Source organism: Myotis yumanensis, unplaced genomic scaffold (assembly GCF_028538775.1).
Source record: "Myotis yumanensis isolate MYYU_CA2020_CCGP unplaced genomic scaffold, mMyoYum1.0.hap1 SCAF_16, whole genome shotgun sequence".
NCBI lineage: Eukaryota > Metazoa > Chordata > Mammalia > Chiroptera > Vespertilionidae > Myotis > Myotis yumanensis.
The window spans coordinates 13790853-13814648 of NW_027223767.1; the positions used below are offsets into that span (position 1 = coordinate 13790853).

General features: G+C 44.7%; 1 protein-coding gene across 1 annotated transcript; it reads right to left on the reverse strand.

Annotated features, from left to right (window-relative positions):
• Positions 1 to 289: 289 nt before the first annotated feature.
• Positions 290 to 3385, reverse strand: LOC138994833 (phosphofurin acidic cluster sorting protein 2-like). The gene is made up of 2 exons (XM_070395027.1): positions 2385 to 3385; positions 290 to 1799 (listed from the first exon to the last, which is right to left on the reverse strand). The coding sequence occupies exons 1-2, from the start codon at positions 3374 to 3376 to the stop codon at positions 290 to 292; spliced, it is 2502 nt and encodes an 833-aa protein (XP_070251128.1). The 5' UTR covers positions 3377 to 3385.
• Between the last annotated feature and the right edge of the window lie 20411 nt (positions 3386 to 23796).

Genomic DNA, 23796 nt, shown 5'->3' on the forward strand with positions numbered 1-23796 from the left:
ACAGTGCTGGGGGTCCTGAGGCCAAAACACACCTTCCATGATGCTCCATCTCAACTATGATGTCCTGACCTCCCACCTGCCGGAGTGTTCTGGTTATTGAACAGACCATTTGGGGGTCCCAGTGAGGGCAACCCTCTTAGGTTCCAGGCTGTGAGCGCATTCAAACTCAAAACAGTTTCTCTGTGTTTCCACGGTCTGTGTCTATAGTAAACTGAACTGTTGACAGGAAAGCAGCTGGGTCCTCCTGGGCTTGGCACAGGCAGGGTGAAGGGCAGGGGGAGGGGCGGGGCTAGAAGGTGGAATTGTTGTGTTCGAAGATGCAGACGGGGAAGTGCTTGACGTGGGAGGACCACTGGGCTGCCAGCTGGAAGAACGTCACGTCATTCCACTCCACGCCGTCAATGAGGACCCGCTGCCTGTGCTCCTGGTTCTGGGCAGAGCAGACCAAGCGGCCAATGCCCTGGATGCACTGGCTTTTGGACTCCAAGTCCGTGCCCTTGTCTTTCTTGGACAAAGACATCACCTTCTTTTTCTTCTCCTCGGTGATCACAGTCATGGACATTGTGAGCGCGGCTGCAGCCTCGCCGCTGCTGGGCAGCCTGCTGACCTGGAGAGACTGGAAGGTGCCCCGGAGTGTGGTTTTGGTTTCAGGCAGGTCTCCCTTCTCCTCGTTCCTCTTCCTGTCTGTGGGCTGGGCTGCCTCCCAGTAATCCACCTGCAGCTCCATCAGCTCAGCACCCACGCTCTGGCCGGGGGAGGACGGGCCCCCACTCACTGACGACAAGGAAATTAGCTTGTGTGTGGCCTCCCTGGCGGTGGACAGAAGCACATTGGAGCATGAGGGGACGGCTTCAGCTGAGTCTTCTGACGTGGCTGAAATTGGCTCCACTCTTCCAACTTTCACTGCCCACACAAAGGGAATGAACTTCTGTGAGGACAACTCGTCCGGGCTCTTCGGCTTAGACATGAGCATGGCCTCTGCGATGGGCAGCTGGAGGACACAGTTGGCCCCTGTGAGGTACTCTCTGATTTTCAACACAATGTTCTGCACAGCATCCGGGGCCTCCAGGTGGTAGAAGAGTTCCCACCAGGCCAGGTCCCGTAGGAATTTGTGGTAGCGGCAATCCACGGAGCCCAGGTACCTGGCCAAGGGGTGGGAACCCAGTGGGATGACCAGGAAGCGCATGTGGTCCAGCCAGTCCGGGGCCTTGTGGGACAGCTGCTCCACAAAGACCCGCAGCACGGTGCTGAAGTACTGCTGGTCCCCCGCCACCGCGATCTTCACTGGCATTGTGGCCTCGGTTTTGCAGTTGCGGTATCTTTGTATCCAGGAGATGATGGAGCTGAAGGCCTCCTGGACATCCACCATGGAGCCGGTGCACACGACGGGCAGCGTGTGCTGCTGCAGGACGTCCGACAGGCACTGCCCCTGCCTGTCGGAGGTGTTGATGAGGATGATGTTCTTGGGCAGATAGTCGTTGGAGATGAGGCTGTGGTTCAGTTGGTCGAACACAGTCTTCCTGGGGTCCTGCAGTTGGCTCTGTGGGACTGGACAGCGCTCCTTGATCAGGCTGTTGGCCGACTCATTCAGGGACCTGCTCCAGCCCCGGCGGGCGGGCTGCTTCCCTTTGGAGCTGGTGGAAGGGATGGCCAGAGACTCGTTCTTGGTGGTGCGCCTCTTAGTGAGCATGTCCTGGCCAGAGGTCCCTGCCTCCGGGCTGTCCCCAGGCTGTGCCAGCTGCGGCCCAGGGTTGGGCATGCTGTGGGCCACCCATTCGGAGCCACTGTCGCTTGACAGGCTTTCACAGTATAATCTGGGCCTGTGGGTCCTGAGGACTCTGTCGTCCTCCTCCATATCTGGGCTGGACAGGCTTTCAGAATATGTCATGGGCTCAGGCATGGGAGGGGTTGGGAGGCGGTCATCATCCTCCACGTCTGAGCCACTGTCGCCAGGGCACACCACGCTCTCAAACAGAAAGGCCAGGTCCTTGTCCACATCGGGGACTTGCTCCTCACACTCCTGCTCCGAGTCCAGGACCTCCACCGTCATTTGGTACCTGCCCAGCCACTCTGCGACTCTCTGCTGGTAGTTCTGTTGCCTGATGGTGGATCTCCTCCTTCCTATAGGGTTCTCCAGGTCCAAGTCATCCTCGTCCTGGTCATGCCTGTGGGCGGCATTATAGCTGACCTTCAGCTCAGAGAAGACGATCTCAGACTCTCCCTCAGACAAGTTATGCGTGGCCTCCGCCCTGGTGCCGGCCGGCATGGCGTTGTCCACATCGTCGACGGTCTGGCTCGATAGGGACAAGATCCAGCTCTTGACCACCTCGGCGGTGCGTGGGGTGCTGTAGCCCATCAAATCAGAGACATTGCCACTGAACAGCTTACCGCCTGGGCCCTGGGTCTTCATGGGCAAGTTGGCCGCCCGAGGAGGCTCATTCTGCCTCCGGGCACTGTGTAAGCTCCTCGTCTCCGTCTGCCAGCTGGAGTGTTCCAGTCCTTCAAAGTGTTGTCTGGTCTTGGGCTTGGTGTTGCTGAGGATGCTGCTATCGTCCTCCATATTTGGGCCACCGTGGCTGGGATTCTTAAGGGTGTCATAGAGAAGGTCCATGTCCTCCTCCACCTCAGGTACATGCTCTGTAGGGTCCTGATCCGAGTCCAGGACCTCTTCTGATTTGTTGGACCTGGGAAGCAATGCCATGACTTTCTGCTTCAAGTTTTGTTGCAGGCATTGCTGCTGCTTCTTGGGCTGCTCCAGGTCAAAGTCAGCTTCTTCCAGGTCCTGCCTGTGTGTGAGATTGTAGCTGGCGTCCAGCTCAGTGAAGCTTTCAGATTTCCCCTCCATGTAGCGATCCATGGACTTGGCCTTGGGGCTGCCCTGCATGCTGCCATCCTCGTCGTCGATGGGCTGACTGGACAGGGAGGAGATCCAGATCTCAGCCACCGTGATGGAGGACCCCTGGATCCTGCTGCTGAGGCTCAGCACCTGGCCACAGTCGGGGGGTCGCTGCATCACCTCGGCCATGTGGATGGCTCCTGTGGCCAGTGTCTTGTAGCCCAGGATGGTCCGGTTTTTATTGCACTTCCTCTGCTGCAGCATGATCTGCAGCTTGTTGCCTCCTCTCTTGAGGAAGTGGGGGTACTCCAGGGAGAAGGTCAGTGCCAGGTCAGTCTCCACTGGTCCACTGCTGGGCAGCACAATCTCGTGGGATCTCAAGATGCCCTTGGAGCCCTGCATCTGCACTGCTATCACCATGGAGATGAGCTCCTTCTCCAGCTCCTTCAAGACCACCAGCTTCTTTAAAGTGAAGGTGCACAATCTGGGCACGCAGCTAGGTCTGGAGCAGTCCACCTCCCAGGTAGAGAAGAAAGTCATGGACACTGGTGTGTTGGGCACAGTGGGCGAGCGGGCCAGGCCCGCAGGTGGTGAGGAAGCTGCAGCTGCTTCCAGCGAACAGGTACTTGATGGTTTCTCCCCCTGTGGTGGGACAGAGGAGGGACATGATTGGTGGCAAGAGGTGGGGCACAAGTGATCGAAGGAGAGAGTAAATGACAAATAGTCACACGCTCATCTGTGACTAGCACAGGTAAGACCTGCATGGTGGCCTTTCAAACTCAGAGACTTAAATTAACCACAGAATTAGCCTGAAGTTAAAACTTCTTACCTAAACGCTGTTTATGGTGTGTAGTCATGTGCTAGGCCAGTATCTTCCCTGACAAAGGTCAATCTTTACCTTAACTGAACCTGTCTGTTGTCTTTTGGCATCTGTGATAACATACCTTTCGAATGTTAAAGGAATTTCCCTTTTTCTCATCACCTAGGAGCACAGGCACTGCTCTGTGCTCTGCAGAGACCTCAAAGCTGCTCATTCCTATTGAGTTCATTGCTAACTATGCTGTGTGCACCTGTATAAGTGAGGTATGTGTCTCTCGTTTTACTTTTTTTCTAATCCCAGAGATTTCCCTGCTTTGCTTTCCCCTGCCTCCCTAAGCAATGGATTTCATGTGACCCACATACATATCCACTTTTGATTGTATGTATAAAAGCAGTTGCAATACTGCCATTCTTGGAGCACTACCTCAATACAGTGAGATTTTGTTTTCCGGCCACTGTTGACAGTTGGGCTCCAATAAATTCACAAAAGTTCTGCACAGTGTTGAATGCTGCCTACATTGATATATACTTGGCTTACTGAGGCAAACGTCACACAGGAGCGCCCTGCAGACCCAGACCCGGCCTAAGATCCAGCAAAGGGCCCGTTGGGCCACCAGTTCCCTGCCAGTCAGGTGAATTTGGCTGAGTTATCTCTTGAATCCAGAACCTTCCTTTGCTTGTGATAGAGGGTTTGACTTTAGTTAAGCTGTATTTTTAAATCCCCAAGGTGGAACTAAGGTTAAGGGTTGACAGAATCAAGGCTAAGGAGAGACAAGAGGAAACATGAGTGGCTGGTTTTTGACTCCGGGTTTTCATTTGGATTTGCTTTCTGAGAGTCTGAGCAAAAAACCTTCACTGTGTAAGTGAGAGCTGTACTTGCTCAGCTCCGAAGGGACACATCCTCCTTCTGACCTTCATCTAGGCTGTTCTTAAGCAACTAAGAATCTTTGTGGAGGTGTCAAAGGTCATTCCTCACGCCAAGCAGGAGCCCCATAAGGAAATTCAATCTCAACTGTACTTCACCTGACTGGCTCCTCCGGGGAGAGCCCATAAGGTTAGGTCCACCAGCGTTCCTAGCCCTTCCTGTGGTTTTTATTTTTATTTATTTATTTATCCTCACTCGAGTATATTTTCCCCACAGGTTTAGAGAGAGAGGAAGGGAGGGGGAGATACAGAGAGAGAGAATGAGAGAGACATAGATTGGTTGCCTCCCCCAGGCGCTCCAGTAAGGGACAGGGATCAAGCTCCAACCGAGGTACATTCCCTTCACCTTGAATCAAACCCAGGACCTCTCAGGGCCTGCATTCTACCCATGGAGCCAAACTGGCTAGAGGCCTTCAGGTCGCTTTAGAAAATTGGGAGAGAAGCCGAGGCACATAAGAGGGGTGTGAGCATAATGGAGCTCAACCTAGAAGCAGCACACTTCCACCCACTCCATAACATCCCTAGAACACTTGCTCAGATTCTGCAAATATAAAATAACAACAATAACAATAAAAACAAACACACCTATAATTAACATGGAAGTTGTGCCTCCGGGGCTGGGACCTCCCAGACCCCAGCCCTCATTAACCCCTGAGAGGAAGCCTTTTCTTGCAAGTGCTTTACAGAAATGGCAAGATTTAACTTGAAAATATCAACTGAAAAATAGCCAAGATAAATAAATTTTTTGCAGGAAAAAAAAGAAAACTAGCAATATGCTGGCCCCAAAATGAAAATGATTGAATAGGAAGCATATCTTGATTTGGAAATTAGAAGCTTCTAAGGAGAAGCACAGAAAATTCTTTTAAAAAATAAATTAATGAGAAATTGTAGAGACTATCTCTGAACTCTCCTGAAGTGAGTAAATGCTAACACCCCATTCTCCCCCTGCTATAGCACGTCCACTACTACATCTTTTGCTCTCTGAGCTTCTTTGTCCAAATGTGTTCTTTCCCTTCCCTTCCTCCTTCCCCTTTTGTCTCCTCCACTACCCCTCCCTACTGACTTAAGGAAAATGAGATTAGGAATTCCACCAGCTCCCTTTGGAGAAAAGCTGCTCTCAGCCAGAAAGGAACCAGCAATTGTTCTCCATTTTCTCTATGGCCCTGATAGGCTCACAGAGAAATTTAACTGTTAGAACATGTAATCCTGGCTATTGTAACCTATTGCAATTAATATACTCCTGGTTTCTGGGAGCAAAAGGAAGAGAATTCCTAAATAAGGTTATAAGAAAACTCCTATAGAGAAGTCTGCCCACTTTAGGGATATAGGAAACTGAAATAGGATTTAGAAAAAGTAAACAAACAAAAGAAGCATGGGGTTGCTCCAAGGGTGTTTCCCCTTCTCACTGTTAGTTTGGGAGAACTTGAAATTATCTTAAAAAGGGGAGCCACTAAGCCTCCTGTAGATACTGGGGCTATCTTATTTTTCTTAACAGCACTCACTGATTGCTTTCTCCATCAGACTAAACCTTCTGTACAAAAATGTCTGCTTTTTAATCAAAACCTGTTTCCTTTCAACTAGGGGTTGTTATGGACCCATATATATATATATATATATATATAGTTTGCTATTCAAATCTTTCCCAATTCACCTGATAGTTGAGGTTTTTTTTCTTTTATATGAAATCAGTGATGCCTACATTAGCTTTTCCCAGAATAGTTATATATTTAGAATAAATGAACCAGATACTGAACCAAAAGGGAAAGTAATGATTTTAAAGGAACCTTCCATGAGGAAACTAACCTTGAGACTGACCGAAGGTTTGGTAATCATCTTTCCTTTATTAGTATCTTCCACCAGAGCCTGAGAGATGGCTTAACAGGGTACCCACCCTACTCAGAATGTCTCCAGACAGCCCAGAGACATGCAGACATGTCTCTAACACTGGGCTTGCTCATAGGTCTCTCTATAGATGCGGAACCAGCCCACAGTGACTTGAGAGTCCTCTTTTGGGGTACATATTCACCAAATGGGAAAAACCTGACCCTGAGTCCCCCAAGAAAGAAGCCAATCTTCTTTGGTTACACCACCTACCTGGTCCCAATATAAAGTGTGTAACAGAGAGGTTTGGCACCATTAATTTTAATACTATCATGCAGCTAGGACCTGTTTTTCATTCCCAAGGGAGATGGACAGAGGTTTCATATACCTGAAAGCCTTTGTACCTCTCAGAGCTGTGTGCTTTCTGGAAACTAGAAAAATGCTCCCAAATAGAAAGAAATATTCCAAAAATTCAACACATAATTTGAATTACTAATGTCTCTACAATTTCTCATTAATTTATTTTTTAAAAGAATTTTATAAATGTTGTCAGTCCCTTGTCAACATTTGGGTGGCAACCCAATCCCTGGGGTATTGAAAATGACTATCCTTATTTTACGAATGAAGTTTTCAAGGGGCCAGAGGTTTGGCCGCAGAAGCAATTCAGAGCCCACCAAATCTTTTCACCTTGCCCAAACCACCCCCCTAATTCATTTCAGAGACTTATAGATAACTAGAGGCCCAGTGTATGACATTCGTGCACTAGGGGGAGTGGACGCCCTTTAGCAGTCCCAGAGTCCTCAGGGGCTGTCCAACTCCCGGCTTAGGCCTGCTCCTCGCCTCCTCCCCCCCACCCCCAGTGCACTGACCACAAGGGGGCAGCTCCTGCATTGAGTGTCTGCCCCCTTGTGGAAAGTGTGCATCATAGTGACTCTCCTGCCGTTAGGTCGATTTGCATATTACCCTTTTATTATATAGGATTGGCTTCATGCAACCAAAGTCCCAGAACCTTTCAAGTGAAAATACCTGAGTTCATTTTTTAAAATAAAAATACAAATCTCTGGAATGTATGTCTGATCACAATAGAAAAAAAAATACGTCACCCACCTACACAAATCACTTTAGCTTATTTCTACTATTTCTTTCTAACTTAGTAAATTTTAATGAAAGTTATTGAATGTCTAGATATTTTGAAATACCATGAAATACTGAAACATTTATTGCAAGACAAGTTCACCTGCTTTTGGGTTTTTTAATACAGAAGGTTTATAAAATGGATTTGCAACTGTTGATATAATGACTTGTGTTTTGTTGAAGGTGTGTTTCTTGGAAGTGAGAGTGTGATTAAAATATGTTCACCAACGTCAGTCTAAGGAATGCTGGTTGTTCACTTTTGTGTTTATCATTGGAGAAATTAAGGCTCCTAAGAGTTAAAAGTTCCAGTTAAGTTGGAGAAATTATATAGTTGTGATAATAAAAGGCTTGAGGTAGGGAGAGTCATAGTTGAAGGAAAAGGACAAATGTAAGTTTCTGTAAGGAGAGTTATTTCTGAATGGGTAAGAAGGTTCGTGAAAGTTGAGAAAAGGTTTGTAAAAGAGGGTACAGGCTATAAAATTTTGTGAACGTTTTAACTTTATAAAAAAATTCTTGCATTTTCTCTGTACAAATTAGTAATTCAAATTATGTGTATGGTCTGTATGTGATGTGTTCATCTATGTGATATGTGTGGTGAATTTCCAGCCTCCAGATGGCATTACTAGTATATAGTCTTTTATTGGCCTAAAAAGATTAAATACTTATGTAAATTAAGGCGAATTCTGCAGTCTGGACAAAATATTTAATATTAAAACTGTTTCTAAATGTGATTAATGTCTTTTAGAGTTATTACCATAGGACTGTGTTTGTTTTACTTCGATTTACAAAAAGTACAGGTTGTAAGTTTTGTGTATGTATATTTGCAATCTTCACAATGTTTCCATTTTAAGAGACTTTTTAAACCAGTGGTTCTCAACCTGTGGTTCGCGACCCCTTTGGCGGTCTAACAACCCTTTCACATGGGTCGCCTAAGACCATCCTGCATATCAGATATTTACATTAGGATTCATAACAGTAGCAACATTACTGTTATGAAGTAGCAACGAAAATAATTTTATGGTTGGGTCACAACATGAGGAACTGCATTTAAAGGGAAGAAGGTTGAGAACCACTGTTTTAAACAAAAAGAATGACTTTGAGTTAATTCCAATGGGCCCTGGACTACTTCAAGGTTTTATTCTCTATCCTTATTGAAGGAATGTTTTTAAACTAAATTAGGCCTATTTTATATGCTTGAAATTACATGGGAAGCTTAGCTAAATTAAAAAATAAAAATGGCTGATCTATTTGTGTACATATGCTTTTATTACAATGGATGTTCTAAAGATTTCAGCCTGCTGTATGAGGGACCTACCAAGATTCAAAGAAAAGTTCAAATAGGAAGCTCTCAGGGGTAACAGTTCACTTGTCAGTGACACCAGTCCAGCCAAGAGGGATGGTTCCCTGTGAGGGCGTCTGGCAGTGGGACTCCAGATATTTGTGGCACAAACATTGGAAGTTTTTGTTGTTGTTGTTGTTGTTTTAAATATGTTTTATTGATTTTTTTACAGAGAGGAAGGAAGAGGGATAGAGAGTTAGAAACATCAATGAAAGAGTAACATCTATCAGTTGCCTCCTGCACACCCCCTTCTGGGGATGTGCCTGAAACCAAGGTACATGCCCTTGACCGGAATCGAACCTGGGACCCTTAAGTCCACAGGCTGACACTCTATCCACTGAGCCAAACCAGTTACGGCAAACATTGGAAGTTTATGAATTATTTCCAATGCTCAATACAAGAAGCCATGGACAATGTTTTAAAATCTTACATATTATTTGTTCTTCTATATTGAAATTATGTATTGAATCTAAATATACATATACTTATATATATTTTATATTATTCTCTCATTTTACAGTAATTATTATTTTCCAAAAATCATTGTCTTAAAATGTTAAAGCTTACTAAACAAACAAAGTTTTTTTTATCAATTGCATTATAATCAAATCTATAACCATGCCACTTTGTTTTGTCATTCATAGACAGTTATTGTTTTACTCTACTGCATTTTCAAATATGTTACATCTTTAGAAAAATCCCTGAAAAGAACTCTGACTTACTCTAAGTTAAGGTTTCTAAGCAGGTCACATCTTTGAACTGAATGAAGAAATACAGAACTCTAAGGAATAACTGAATTCATGAAAATACTGGCAAATAATCAGGATAAACCAAAAAAATGGGTCTGGGACTTAATGAAGTGAAGATGATTATTGCTGTTATGACTCTGTTTAAAATACTGCTGATTTTTAAAATTTTTGTTTTCAAAATGTAAGGAAAACTAGAAGCAGACATTCTACATTACTATCAATGACTCACTAAGAAGGTTATCGGGACTGATAAATCAGTGACATTCATTTCACAGTACTCCCAAGAGGCAAAGACTTCAAATACCAAAACATACAACCAGGAGATTTTTGTTTATTGAAACACATTCATTAAAGACTCTCTCCAACGTGTTAAAAAGGACCTTACCTTATCAGAGGCCTAACCACAGATGGACATCTGTCTCTGACACTGGCCTCCATCCACCATGGACATTGAAGACTTGTCAAGAATGAGAAACCACTGGCCATGGGGGCTGACAGCTTCCCCAAGAAGTCAGCAAGGCCAGGATGCTGACAAGTTACTGCTGCTCAAACCTTGTTCTTACATCACTTCATTGTTATTGATTAAATGTACATCAGATGATTTTATATAGTTATTACCCTCCTTATGGTTTTCTAATGGAAACAATAACTATCTCCCTAGGCCCCTCCCTTATTAAATATGAAAAGTTGAATTTGGATACCTGCTACTTTTTCCCACCTACTAGACAATGACATTATGATGATCAGTTATGATAAGGAAAGAGTGGAGAGTCTTAATTCATCTGGCCAAACATAGCATAAGTACAAGGGACAGTGGATGAAGAAGGAAAACATATAATTAGCTTAATAAACAATTATGATAATACATGGAAAGTGATTTTTGGTTGGTTGGGATGCTTAGTCCCCTCAGTCTAGCACTAGACGTGTTTTATTCCTAAACGGTGTTACTGCTTTAATGCTGTTGCTTTTGTTCCTGGTATGTAAATGTTATACTAGATGCAAAATACCAAAATGTAAGACAAGCAGCAAGAGGACTCTGCACATGGTAGTTCAAAATATAAAGTTGATACAGAATATCTTTTAACAAGGACATGTAGGATCTCATGGCGTCCCATTCTCCTGTCTTTTTATTGTGAATAGTAATTCCACCTTAAATGCCAGTTAAGGTTATAGTCTTGCTCATCCCCAATGGTCTATTGTTTAGCACGACAAAATACTAACACTGATCATCAATGCATAATTTGTATTAATTTATGAACAAAAGGAATATGTATGGACGAAAAAAAGGGCCCCATGCTAACCTGACTAGCTCAGGTAAGTCCTGCGTGGAGGCCTTGCAAACTCAGAGACCTTAAGTAACTACAAAGGATGGTCTGAAATTAAAACACTAACTGAAAAGAGCTCATGGTGGGTAGTCATGTCCTAGTCTGGCATCTTCCCTGACAAAGGTCAATCTTTACCTTAACTGAGCCTGTGTACGGCCTTTTTTCATCTCTGATAACATAGCTTTAAATTATCAAAGGAATTTTCCTTATTTTGGACAACACAAGCACAGGCACCGCTCTGTGCTCAATGGAGACCACAAATCCCCTCAATGTTATTGAGTTCATTGTTGACTTGAAACTATCCTACTTCCACCATTGTAAGAGAAGTATGTGCCTATCATTTTACCGTTTATCCAATCACAGAAGTTTCCCCATTTTGCTTTCTCCTCTCTCCCTAATCTATCACCCATGGATTTCATGGAACCCACATAAGTCTGCACTTTGCTTGTAACTTATAAAAGAAGATGCAAAATTGTCATTTCTCAGGAGCATTCTCTCAACCCATTGAGATTTTGCTCATCCGCAATTATTGACACTTTGGTTCAAAAAAAACACACAATACTTTTTCACAGCTTTGAAAGTTTTTCAAATTGATAAGAGTAAAGTTTCTTGGCAGGAAAAGTAGAATTGCAGGTGAGGAATAGGAAACACATTAGTATCTTAGATCATTTTCTTAGCAGAGGACAGACAGCACATGCCTGTATTAACAGTGTCACCCATGTGATTTCGGACAGAACATCCCAATGTAAGATTTTCCTGGGGTGGAGGGTCTGGATATTAGGACATGTGGTATGTCCAGGGTGGCACCGTTGTCATAGCAACAGAAGGTTATAAGGTCCAGGTCCCACAGCAGTGAAGAGATGGATCGCCAGCCCTGATAACAGGTCTCCCTCTTGGTATGTTGTGCAGCCCAGGGAGACCCTAGCTCCTGACCTGCAGGAGACGGGGACACAGATTCCTTTGAAAACTGGACGCTAGGAGGGATCTCAGGGGAGTAGCAGGGATCCTTCTGGAACCCAGGTCCCGTTGACTTCCTGGGGTTCTGGAGTTTAGGTCAGCTGGGCAGCTACACTCACCCTGAGGCCATGCTGCATACTTGTGGGTGTATCAGGTATCTGTGCCTCCTGCAGGGGCATGGAGTTGAGGACCCCATCTGTCGGCTCCGGTCCAGTCTCCTGTGCAGAGCTCTGTAAAGACAGTTCCCAGTCACCAGGGGAAAGCCTCACAGCCCTGTTTTTGTAGGTTCTCTGACCCTGTGACCCTCCACTCCAGTCATGCACACTGTGTGATCTGCTGAGACCTCCACTGGAGGAAAAGGCGGGACAGTCTGAGGGCTAGGACTCCCGTTGGCACAGATAAGGGACCCCCCTGGAAGCCCATCTCCACCTGCCTGCCCTGCCCTGGGGTGTGATCACAGCAGGACCTCTAGGTGATCCACTGCCCTGAAATCTGTTCCTGCCCCGCGGTTCTCCCTTCAGGTCCCTCTTCCCACCATGTAAAGGGGAGGGATGTGGGCTGCACAGGGATGGCCCACAGAGGAGGCTGGCCTGGCCTGGATGGGTCTGACCCAGGCCACCTTCTCTTACCTGAGGGGATCTTCTTGAAAACGGCCAGAGATGCCGGGCACGAGTGTTGAACCGTCTACAGAATCTGGAACAACTCTCCCTGCAGGGTCTCCGGGAACCAGAGCCCCGATAGCTGGGAACACAACAAGAGAACATGTTGAACTGTCAACTGTCTCTTGCCAAGTGAGTGGCGGTTGGGCAGTTGCTAGAAAGTGGGTGCCTGGTTACGGGGTTCCGAGTTCTATTAGGAAGTGACCTCACTTCCTGGATTGCCCGTCCCCCTCCCCCCCCCCCCAGATTTCCCTCACCTAATAACAGCTATAGACAGTGCTGTGGGCTGCTGACTGATCACCCACCTTCTCCATGGAACACCAACAGTGCACTCAGTGACACCAACACACCCTCTCCACAGCCCCCTAGAAAGTCTGGGCGCAGTCAGGGTCTGAGAGTTGAGGAGACAGACCTGGGTTCAGATTCAACCCCTCCTTCTTACCTCTTCTTGATCCTGGACAAGTCATTGTTCCTCTTAGGGCCTGTCTCTCCTGCCTGCACAATGGATTATTGCAGCATGTGCTTCTTAGCGATATCCAGGCTCATGTGGGTAGTAGCTATAAAGTAGGAGGAGAAATGTCACTTATCAGTAGTGCCTCCAACCTCCTTTTTCTTCCTATTGTCACCTGTGTCTGCTTTTCTTCTAATCCCAGCCAAAGTCATTAGATCTAGAGTGAGTGAGTGAGTGTGTGTGTGTGTGTGTGTGTGTGTGTGTGTATCCCAGAACTAAGCACCCTCGTGGTCCCCGGATACTGAGGAATAGGCAATCTGTCAGGATTTGTAAATTTGGAGACCAACTCTGTAGGAGAGTGTGGAGCCTTGGCCTGGTGCCTGAACATTCCTGAACTCTGGGCTCTGAATGTCGTGGACATTGGTACATTGGGCAGCATCTGCCACTCTACTGAGGTCAGTTTTCCAATTTTCCACTGAGGTTGGGTTCAGAACTGCATACTAGGAAGCCTGAGCTCAGAAGACAGGGCCCAGCTCCCTCCCCCTGGGGAGGTTGTGGACAGAGGTGCACAGCTGTGGGTTCCAAAGCTGAGCTCCTTTTCAATACTGAGGAAATGACCATCCTGCCTGGTGATATACACATATTCTAGCTGGAAGGAAACAGGTTTTGATTAAAAAACAGACATTGGTTAAATATTCCTGCCATTTGTACAGAAGCTTTACTCTGAAGGAGAAGACAATTAGCTGGATATGGTTAGGAACAAATAAAGTAGCTCCAGTATCTACAGGTGTCTTCATGGCTTCCCTTTCTGTGATAATTTCACCTGCTCCTAAACTATCAGTGAGGAAGGGAAACACCCTTGGGTCAACCTTATGCTTGTTTTTCTTGGTTTTCTCTTCCTAAATCCTATTTCAGTTTCCTATAATCCTAACAGTGGACAGACTTCTTTACAGAAATTTTCTTGCAAACCTTTTTTTAATAATTGTGTTACATTTGCTTGCAGAAACCAGGAGATATATTAATTGGCATAGATTAGAATAGCCAGGATTACATGTTCTAACAGTTAAATGCCTTTATGCACCCAGCAGGTCATAGAGAAAACAAGGAACAATTGCTGGTTCCTCCCTGGCTGAGAACAGCTTTTCTCCAAAGGGAGCTGGTAGAATTCCTATTCTTATTTTTCCTTAAGTCAGTAGGGAGTGCTAGTGGATGGGGACTGAAGGGGAAAGGGTGAAGGATATAGTGGGGGTGCTAGAAAAGGGGGGAGATGGGGTATTGGCATTTAATAGCTTCAGAAGAGTTCAGGGTCAGTCCCTAAAATTTCTAATTCCTTTCTTTTTTAAAAAGAATTTATTTGTGCTTACCCTTAGAATCTCATTTCCAAATCAAGATATGCTTCCATTCATTCATTCAGTTTAATGTTAGAGCTGGCATTTTTCTAATTCTTATCGCATTCCAAAAAGGTGATTTAGGCACACAAAGACAACTGCGTTTTGATCTATTTTAGGTGTATATCTTCTGTATAACATGCCGGAGAACGCCATACAGGTCTGCAGCAAACAAGGAGGCCTCACACATCCTTCTCTCCTCCCCATCCCTGAGTGGAGGCGTGTCCTCCCCCAGCCAGGGCAATGGCACCAAGCTGATGGAGCGGCAGGTGCATTACTGGACGGCAGTCCAGCCCACAGACAGGAAGAGAGACACAGAGAAAAAAGACCTGCCTACCGCCAACAACACACTCAAGTGCACCTTCCACTCTCTCCAGGTCAGCAGGCTGCCCAGCAGTGGTGAGGCTGCAGCAATACCCACTATCTCCATGATGGTGGCACCAAGGAGAAGAAAAAGAAAGCACTGGTTTTGCCCAAGAAAACCAAGGACAAGGTCATGGAGTCCAAAAGCCAGTGTGTGTGGAGGGCATAAGCCTCCTGGTCTGCAGGACCAAACACCAGCAGAACATGCTGCAGGTCCTCCTCAAAGGTGTGGTGAGGAATGACATGAGGTTCTTCCAGCTGGCAGCCCAGGATGGCGGAACGACCAGTGGAATGACTGGTCGCTATGACATGACCACCAGGAGCTGCCCCCAGCCCGCAGGCCTCAGGCCAGCCAAGCAGGCCAGCAGGGGCTCCCCTGATCTTCCCGCTGGCCCCCTGACAGAGGGAGGTGACTGGCAGAAGTGGGGGAAAGGGGAGCAGGGCAGGGGGGAGAGGAGTGTGGGACTGGTGAGCTGGTAGAGCCAGGCCGGCCATGGTGGGTACCAGCAGAGGCCCCTCAATCACCCTGCGGGTTGCCCCAGAGATCGGCCCTGATCACTGGTCAGGCCTAAGGACCCTACCCATGCATGAATTTTGTGCACCAGGCCTCTAGAATATACATAATTTGGCTAAGTCCAAAGAGCATTAAGAATCACCATAAAAAACAAACAAAAAATTTTTTTAAAAAATCACCATAGATGAACCTATAACATATGCCTCTCATTCTGAAGCTTGAACTGATCACATTTTGAATAACATTTGCTCAGCTGGGATACAGGGGAAAAAGCATGCTGTGTCAAAATATATCCCTAAGAGTTTAAGAGCATGAACCTGGCTCTTCAGACCAGCATCATTGGGTGGGAATGGACCACTGGAAATATTGGCTAGAATAGATAGCAAAGAGACACCTGGAATAAGTGGATTCCAAAACCGTATCAATGTCAATTCCATAAAGAACATTAGCCTTTTTATGAGTATTTCTCCACTGACATAAACATCCTCACGCAATGTTAATTGCATTGTATATGAACAGCATGGCTAACAAATTCATGTGATATGATGAAATGTGGCAAAGTGCTGTGATGGAGCCTAAAAAAAGAGAATGGATCATCTGTGTACTTTCTTCTGCTGTCATTTGTAAGTAAAATGATAAGACTGGGGGTCTGGGGGGTGGAGAAGCAAAATATCACTGTAGGTGTACATATAACCACATGAATATTTTGTAGTTTTTAAAGTGTGAATATTATGGACTAAATGTAAAAGAATAAAATATATGTAGAATAAATTGTGATCACCTGTGTTACTACTAAATCTTAAAATGCTGCCACTGCATGTGTGTCTTTAAAGAGAACATTAGGGTGACAGTTGGCAGACGGTTGAACTGATTCCATCCCAGTTTTCCCTTCCCCAGAGCTACTTACTATCATCCACTCTGTGCTTGTCCTTAAGTGGGTTTCTATAAGTTTACTCAAAAGTTGTGTACTCACAAAATATCCTCAGGGTTGTTTTTGTATTTTTGAAATTTTACTTCAATAGCATCATTCAGAATGTATCCTGACACTTGCTATTTCACTCAAATTATGCTTTTGCTACACATACTCCAGTCCATTATTTTACCACTTTAATAGGTATTTACTATGATTACTTTATTCTCTTGTTAAAAGACATTTAGGTTATCTCTAGTTTTCCACCATCATAAGCAATGCTGAAATGGACTTTCTGGAATCCTTCATGGGCACGTGAATGAAGCTTCTCTAGAGTATGTTGCTAAGAATGAGTTTCTAGGAGGAAGGCCATGCACACCTTAGGTCTCACTAGTGGGTGCAACTTCACTGGCTGGTTCAGCCATCCCCGCCTCGCAGCTGCTGTGGATGTTGGCTGCTCATGGCTCCTGACGGCCCTTTCCCTGTCCAGAGCGGGTAGATGTTCCCCCTCCACTGCCCTGGGATGTAGGCTCAGCCAGAGGCCAGTAATGACTGGCACTGGGTACACAAGCCTGGGTCCTGACCTCCAATGGGACTCACTCAGTGGGTACATTTCCTCTTCCAGATCCCCTCTCAAGCCCAGGCTGAACATAATGTGCTGAGTCCACATCTCTGCTCACCTCCCTCCATCTTCTTCTTCTGAGGTCCCTCCTTCACTACACTCTGTCCCAGTTCCCAGGAGTCACTGCTTCCAGGGAACCTGGCCCCAGATGACTAATATTGTCAAAGTCTCTCCAAAAAGGCTGCACCCATGTCCACAGTTAGGAGAGGCTTGAAGGCTGAGAAAGAGAAAGCCCTTCCAAGAGATGAGGTGTGGGAGGGGGAGAAGGCAAAGGCACTGAGATGAAAGAGCTTTGTGAATTCAGCAAACTGAATGAAAGCCAGTGTGACTGAAGTGTGGGGAGCAGAAGAAAGAGAAGAATAGTGGTTGAGGTTGGAGATGTATGTAGGAGCCGACAAGTAGACCTCATAGGCTGGGTTTTTTTTTCCCTAATTGTAATAGGAAGTTTTTGAAATGCTTTAAGCAGAAAAGTGATAGGGTTCAATTTAGACTAAGAAAATTGGTCTGTGTGTAGAGAGAATGGTTTGGAAGAAGATAAGAGAAGCAGGGATTTGAGTATCCACACAGCACAACACCATGTGCGTCTATAAAACACACAGGCAGACAAAGACAAATTCTTCAAGCACAGATGCCAATCTGAAGTGGCTACTATGTGGAGGGAGAGGAAGGAGATGGAGATTAGCCGTAATAAGAGACAATAAAACCTGGAAGTTGTCTTGCAAGGAATGGTGGTGACGAGGTGCCATGAATTGAGGCATGTGATTTACAGAGCCCTGAACCAAGAAAACAAAAATCAAAACAACAGCTACCACCCACCTCCCTACCCAGTATTTTCCTTCTCCCTGTGGAGACCCATGTCTGCAATTGGGAACAGGTTTTCTGAGAGACTTTCCAAATAATCCAAACTATTACCCACTAAGTGGGTGGACCTGGATGGCAGAGGCCTTCGTAGTGATTAATGCAGCATCTGAGTCAAGGAACCTGGAGGGAAGAGGAAGCAGAGCCTCCCTGCAACCTCATTAGTAAGGACACAGATGGGAGCCCTGAGGCAGTCTCATGCCTGACCTGGTGGGTGCTCCTGATGCTCCCTCTCAGCCTAGTTCCTCCTTTCCCTGGGGCTCCATGGTGCTGGGTCTTATCTCTGGGATCAGAGATAATCCAGGTTAGCACGTCTTGTTATTTCCCCTTTGCACAAGGTTATGACCTGGTCCCAGGAGGTCAGGGACCAAACTTCCTCCATGTCTGGTAGCTCTGTGCCTAGGTGCCCAGGGCAGGAGTAGACACACATTAGGTATCAATAAATGCCTGTGGATCAAAAGTGATCCCTTGAATCCTTCCTTTATTGGGGACAAGGACCTTGAGATTTCCCTTGACATTTTTCTTCAAGTGCCCAGGGAAGCACATGGCATGCTCTGCAAATGCATTTGTCAGTTGGTGTTCCAAGAGTTTGCTGAGGTGGTTTCTTTGTTTCCCTGTCTGGCCCTGAGAGACAAAATCTCAATGGATAGAATAGAGTGGATGCTGGCTTTATCCAATGGCATGCTTCTCTGAGGCGCTCTAGAGCCATATTCTCAGACACTGTTCAGGGAAATCCAACACCCAATGTTACTTACTGAGCAAGCTCATTGCGGGTAGTAGTTTCTTAGTGATTCATATCTGAGTGAGGAACTTGGGGGAAGCCAATCCTTGCTGGAGGCTTAGCCACATGATCTCCCTTTAGGCACATAGTACTCAACTCTTCTGGGCCCCAAGACCTTGACTGAGCCCTTGGGACATTGAGAGGAAAGAGTAATTCTTACCCAGGAGAAGTCCTCGATCTCAGGCCACTGAGAAACAGACAGAAGTAAAATCACCTCAAATCCCATCAGCCAGAGACAATCACATGCAACAGATTAGTATATTTGATTCTACTGCAGTGGTTCACAGCCTTCCTAATGCCGCGACCCTTTAATACAGTTCCTCATGTTGTGGTGACCCCCAATTTCATTGTTACAAATTGAGCATAATTAAAGCATAGTGACTAATCACAAAAACAATATGTAATTATGTATGTGTTTTCCAATGGTCTTAGGCGACCCCTGTGAAAGGGTCGTTCGACACCCAAAGGGGTCGTGACCCTCAGGTTGAGAACTGCTGCTCTAGTATTTTCCTGTGCATGTTGACATAGTTTCCATCTTGTCATTCTTATCTCACAAGAAATGTCTGTTGCCCATAAATATGCTGCAGACCATACTGCTTGAGAGTCCTTTCTATTTGACAGAGCAAGTCCCCTTCTTATATTCTTTTCAAGTGTTTCCTGGTTTGTTTGCATATTTATTTTTAGATAAAATTTAGAACAGTGTTTGTTTCCCCAAATTCCTGTTATAATTTTCACTTTAAACTAGAGGAGGTGCTCCGCCTCCTGCCAGGCCAGGAGGCACCCCACGGGCTGCCGCAGGAGTTGGACCAGACCCGCTCTGTGCCTGGCCAGGACCCGCGCCTGACTTCCACCCAAGGCCCCCTCTGACCCCCAGCATGTGTCCGCTCTGGCTTGGACAGGCCCCACTGTGTCTGTCTCCGTCTCTGCTGCCTGCCTCACCTGTGCACGCAACCTTCTCCCATCTGGTCGTGACCCATTAAAGCATCCTGTCCTAATTTGCATATATGTAAATTTTAGAATAACTCAGGAGAGTATGTGCCTTTGCAATATTTTATGTTTCTATCCAGAAATGAGTAAGTCCATGCATTTATGATTAAATGGAGAAATAGAACATTGGAAGGCCCTGGGCAATTTCTGTTAACATCTTACTGTTTTAGATTATTTTGTTGATGTTACACATTGTATTTCCACCTGATGATTGTTTACATACATATGTATTTATAATAGTAATGGGCAAATATATTGAGTGCCTACCACATGCCAACTCTTTATGTTAAGCACTTTATTATTCAATTTTATCCTTGCAACTCATTTTTCACGTGAAAAGAACAAGACTTAAAGAACTCAGCTAAAATGCCTGAGGTTTTAATGCAAGTGGCAGTGCCATTATTATCACTAAAAATTTTTTGTCAATCCTCACTCAAGAATACGTTTCTCTTGCCCAGACCAGGGCCAAGGATCTAGCCTGAAACTGAGGTATGTACCTTGACTGAAATCAAAACCAAGAACTTTCAGTCCACTGGTTCCCAATTCTTACAGGCTAACAGCTCTGTCTCTTTCTCTCACTCACAGGCTGCTCTAATTTCATTGAAAACATCCAGAATTTTCTTCTGGTCACTAGTATAAAGAATCTTATTAAACTCACTGAAGTCACATGTCCACATACAACCATCATCACTGGTCTGGCCAGTTAGATGTGCTGATACCTCCACTCTGGGTCCCTGAATAACACCCCAGAAATGGCTGGATGCAGAAATTGGCAGCTGCTAGAAAGGGAGAAACGGAAGTCATGTCCCCACAGGCCATTGTCACATAAATATTTGACTTCTGGTTGCCACTCTGACATATAAGAGCTTGGAAGTCCTTACTTCCATCCTTACAAGAAAAACAAAAAAAAGATGAACAATCTAAAAAATAGGAACTCTTTTTCAATCCATCTGAAATTAACTATGACAATGAAATTAACCTTTGCTGCTACAAACCATGGAGATTTAGGGCTCTGTTAGAACAATACAACCTAGCCTTCTTCCTGATAAGATGGAAAACATCTTTTCCACTCAAAGTGAGAGACAAAATCAAAGAGCATGCATGATAAGAGAAGACAGATTCAACCACATCAAAATGCAATGCGTCTATTTGGCAAAACACACATTGAATGGAGACAAATGGCAAGCTAGAGAAACCATTTGCAAGTTACATGGCCAAAAGCTGATATCCATGACAATTCAGATTTGCTAATAATCCAATGGAAAATGTGGGGCTGTTTCTGTTTCCCGCGACCTGCACGGGAAAACGACAGGTTCTTGAGCGGAGGAGCTGGGGATTAAGAAATTAAAGAAAGACCAAGATGCAGAAATAGATTTTAAGCTGGGGCCAGGTGGGCGCCATCCTCTCTGATGGAGAGGCGGCAAAAGCTGCTGAGCCACACAGCAGGTTTGTTTTAAAGGCCTAGATTTACATATCTAGTTCCGTCCCTGCCTGATTAACATGTCCAGCCTTATTGGGGAAGCATGTTCCCAGGACGTAGCTGCCTATGCTCTGAGTTCAGCTGACAATAATAAGAAAATGCCTAGGTGCCTCCCAGGCGGCCCTCTACATCTCCCCCGTTTTTGTTTTTTAAGCTACTATAATAAAAGTAAAATTTTAAACATTAATAGTAGGGCTCTAGAATTAAAACAATTGTAAACAATGCAAATGCAAAAACTAAACTACATACATGTTATCATTTTCAAAATTTGAACGTTAAGAACAAAACTGGCTATTAAATATTAACAAAACAATGCCAATGCAAAACAACAATATGAGAAATCAGAACTATGGACATATTAACATTTTTTTCTACTAAATGAAAAGAAAAGTCTCTTTTGCTGCTGGTGTATATTTACTCAGAGCCCTTGGACTTGACCGTGCAAGACTTTGCAGAAGACTGGCAGCTAACAGATGCTAGCATGAGCAGGAACATGGTTGAAGAAGTAGCTTGAACTTCTTGCTTTTCCACAATCTGTTGCGCTTCAGTCACTAACTTCTTCAGATGACTCCATATTGGCACAATAGTCCCTTGCATCTTTTAGTTTTCTTCTTCTTCCCCTTTGCTGTCATTAGGGCAGTACTTATTCCTTTTGAGTGAATGGACACAGGAGCTTGTCTGAGTCCATTGTGGTGAGGGATGTAACGCTCTGGCACCCGAACTGGCTGCATTGCTCCTTCTTCCTTGCTCTTGGTCCTGGGCAACCTGCAGCAATGCACAGGTGCTGACTGCTATCATGACAAGGCATCTTCACCATCTCCATCTTTGAACTGTCTCTCCTGTCTTTGTGGCTGGAGCAATCTGATCAGTTGGGATCTGTTGTTGCAGGAATCCACATGGTCTGGGAGCTGTTCTTCTGAAAATATACAAACATATTCTCGACCAAAGGTTAAAGGGAAAACCTTACTTGGGGTCTTTTCTTTAAAATGATCTTCTCCTGGCTTTCCCTGACATCTTATGTTTTTTCTGGGTGTCTCGCTGTTAGCATTAAATGAAAAATTTTATCTAAATGTAATTTAGTTATAGGATATTTTTCTTTACATGGTATTTTCCCACTATCTCCCCTTTTTATTTAATTATAAGGTCTTTTGGAAAATTTACAATGCAGTCTAGATAACTTTAAATTCCAACTTTTTGCACAAAAATATGACTGTTTTAGGTTCATAGCATGTTAAGCAATTTTATCACGAAATGAAAATTTTGGTTAATACCTTTTGAATAATTACTTATTTCAAGTTAGCCAAACTTAATTTGAAAACTTGACAACTATTTTACTGTCACATTTGATATTTTAACAATAATCTTAATTTACACTGTAAATATTAATTGAAAGGATCACTTTACTTCCTTGAGGAGGCTTAAGCATTCCTGTTGTTAGGCTAGATTTAAATTTAGAGTCTGTTAAACTAAGCCTTCGTTTTTCTGGGTATCATTTTCAGCTGGACCAAGTCTCTTCTGTTATTTGGTTCCTGATCTGGGCTGGGCATGGGAAGCAAGAAGCAGCCATGAGGACAGGAGACCTTCCTCAGAAGGGGCGAGTGTTCAAGCCCCTACACCATTGGGGGGGGGGGGGAGGGGGAGGATCTGTGCCCCACCTCTGTTGAACCCCAAGTTTTCTCCTACTGGCCCCCCAACTGTGCCTGTCTTAGGTCGCCCCACCCTGTGGGGTCTTACCCGTCTTTGACTACCAGCCGTACTCTCTGGGCCAAGTAGGGTGATGTGAGGTTCAGTTCTGTCTCCTTGCTAGCCTATGTCCCTCTGGCCTCCATGCCCAGCAATTGCCTTTGGATCCCCCCTTGCCTGCTGGCGGGCCCCGGCATTGATCATAGGGAACCCAGGTTTCTTCTCCAGAGAGGGCCCAGCTTATGTCATTGGGCAAGAGACAGATCCATGGTACCAGCTTTTCATGATCTCAGTTTGAATGGAGAGCTCAGATAACAGCTGCAGACAATTGGAATCCTCTTGGCAAAAAAAGAAGGTTAAGAGAGGTCAATACATCATGCTTAAGTGCCTTCCCAGGGGGCCTTCCACACAGTGGAAGGGAATAAATCCTTTTAAGTCCTTAAATATTAAATTGCTGCCAAACATTTAAAGAATTAATTTGTAAGTTTGTTTGGGATAAATGCACAATATACCGTGGTAAAGCATCAAAATTATTAATGAAACTTGTAGAATAATACCATGTAAGAATATTCTTTGCTCTAGGTCATGACAACTTAATTTTAAACTCAAATTTTGGAATGAAGAACCTAGTTTTCAAAAAAAAGACAATTTACAGCCAAATTACAGTTTTGGGTAAATACATTATCTAGAGTCCTTGGGTAATTTAGGTTAAACTTAGGCATGTTATCTAAATTACAGTTTTGGGTCTAGAACCCTTGGGTGACCTGGGTTAAACTTAGGCACTTTATCTAAATTACAGTTTTGGGTATCCAGAACACTGAGCTGACACATTAACTGGAGCCCTCTAGCCTTGGGATAGCTGTGCTGTCCTTCCCAGGTAAAGGAAACATGTGCCTTTTACTAGGATTCAATTGCTTACAAGGATAGTAATTTAAGTAAGTATTTTTTTAAAAAGGCAAAGCAAGTAAATTTAGTATTTAGTATACTTCTGATTCACAAGGGGCAAACGCTGCCCCACCTCCAGCCTAATTTTAAAATGCAGCAGCAAGGAGCTTTTGTTATTTCAAATTATATCTTAAAATTCTATTATTGTATTTTAAGAAATATTAAACAAAATAACTTCTTTTGCCCTTTCTCAGAGGCAAAAACTTAAAATATATATTTATTAATTTTTAATTGATAAAGCTTTCCATGTG

Coding starts and splice junctions, on each gene's coding strand:
- LOC138994833 (XM_070395027.1), bottom strand. CDS start 3,376: ATGACTTTCTTCTCTACCTGGGAGGTGGACTGCTCCAGACCTAGCTGC. Junction 1,800..2,384: donor ACCCAGGGCCCAGGCGGTAA/GCTGTTCAGTGG, acceptor ATACTGTGAAAG/CCTGTCAAGCGACAGTGGCT.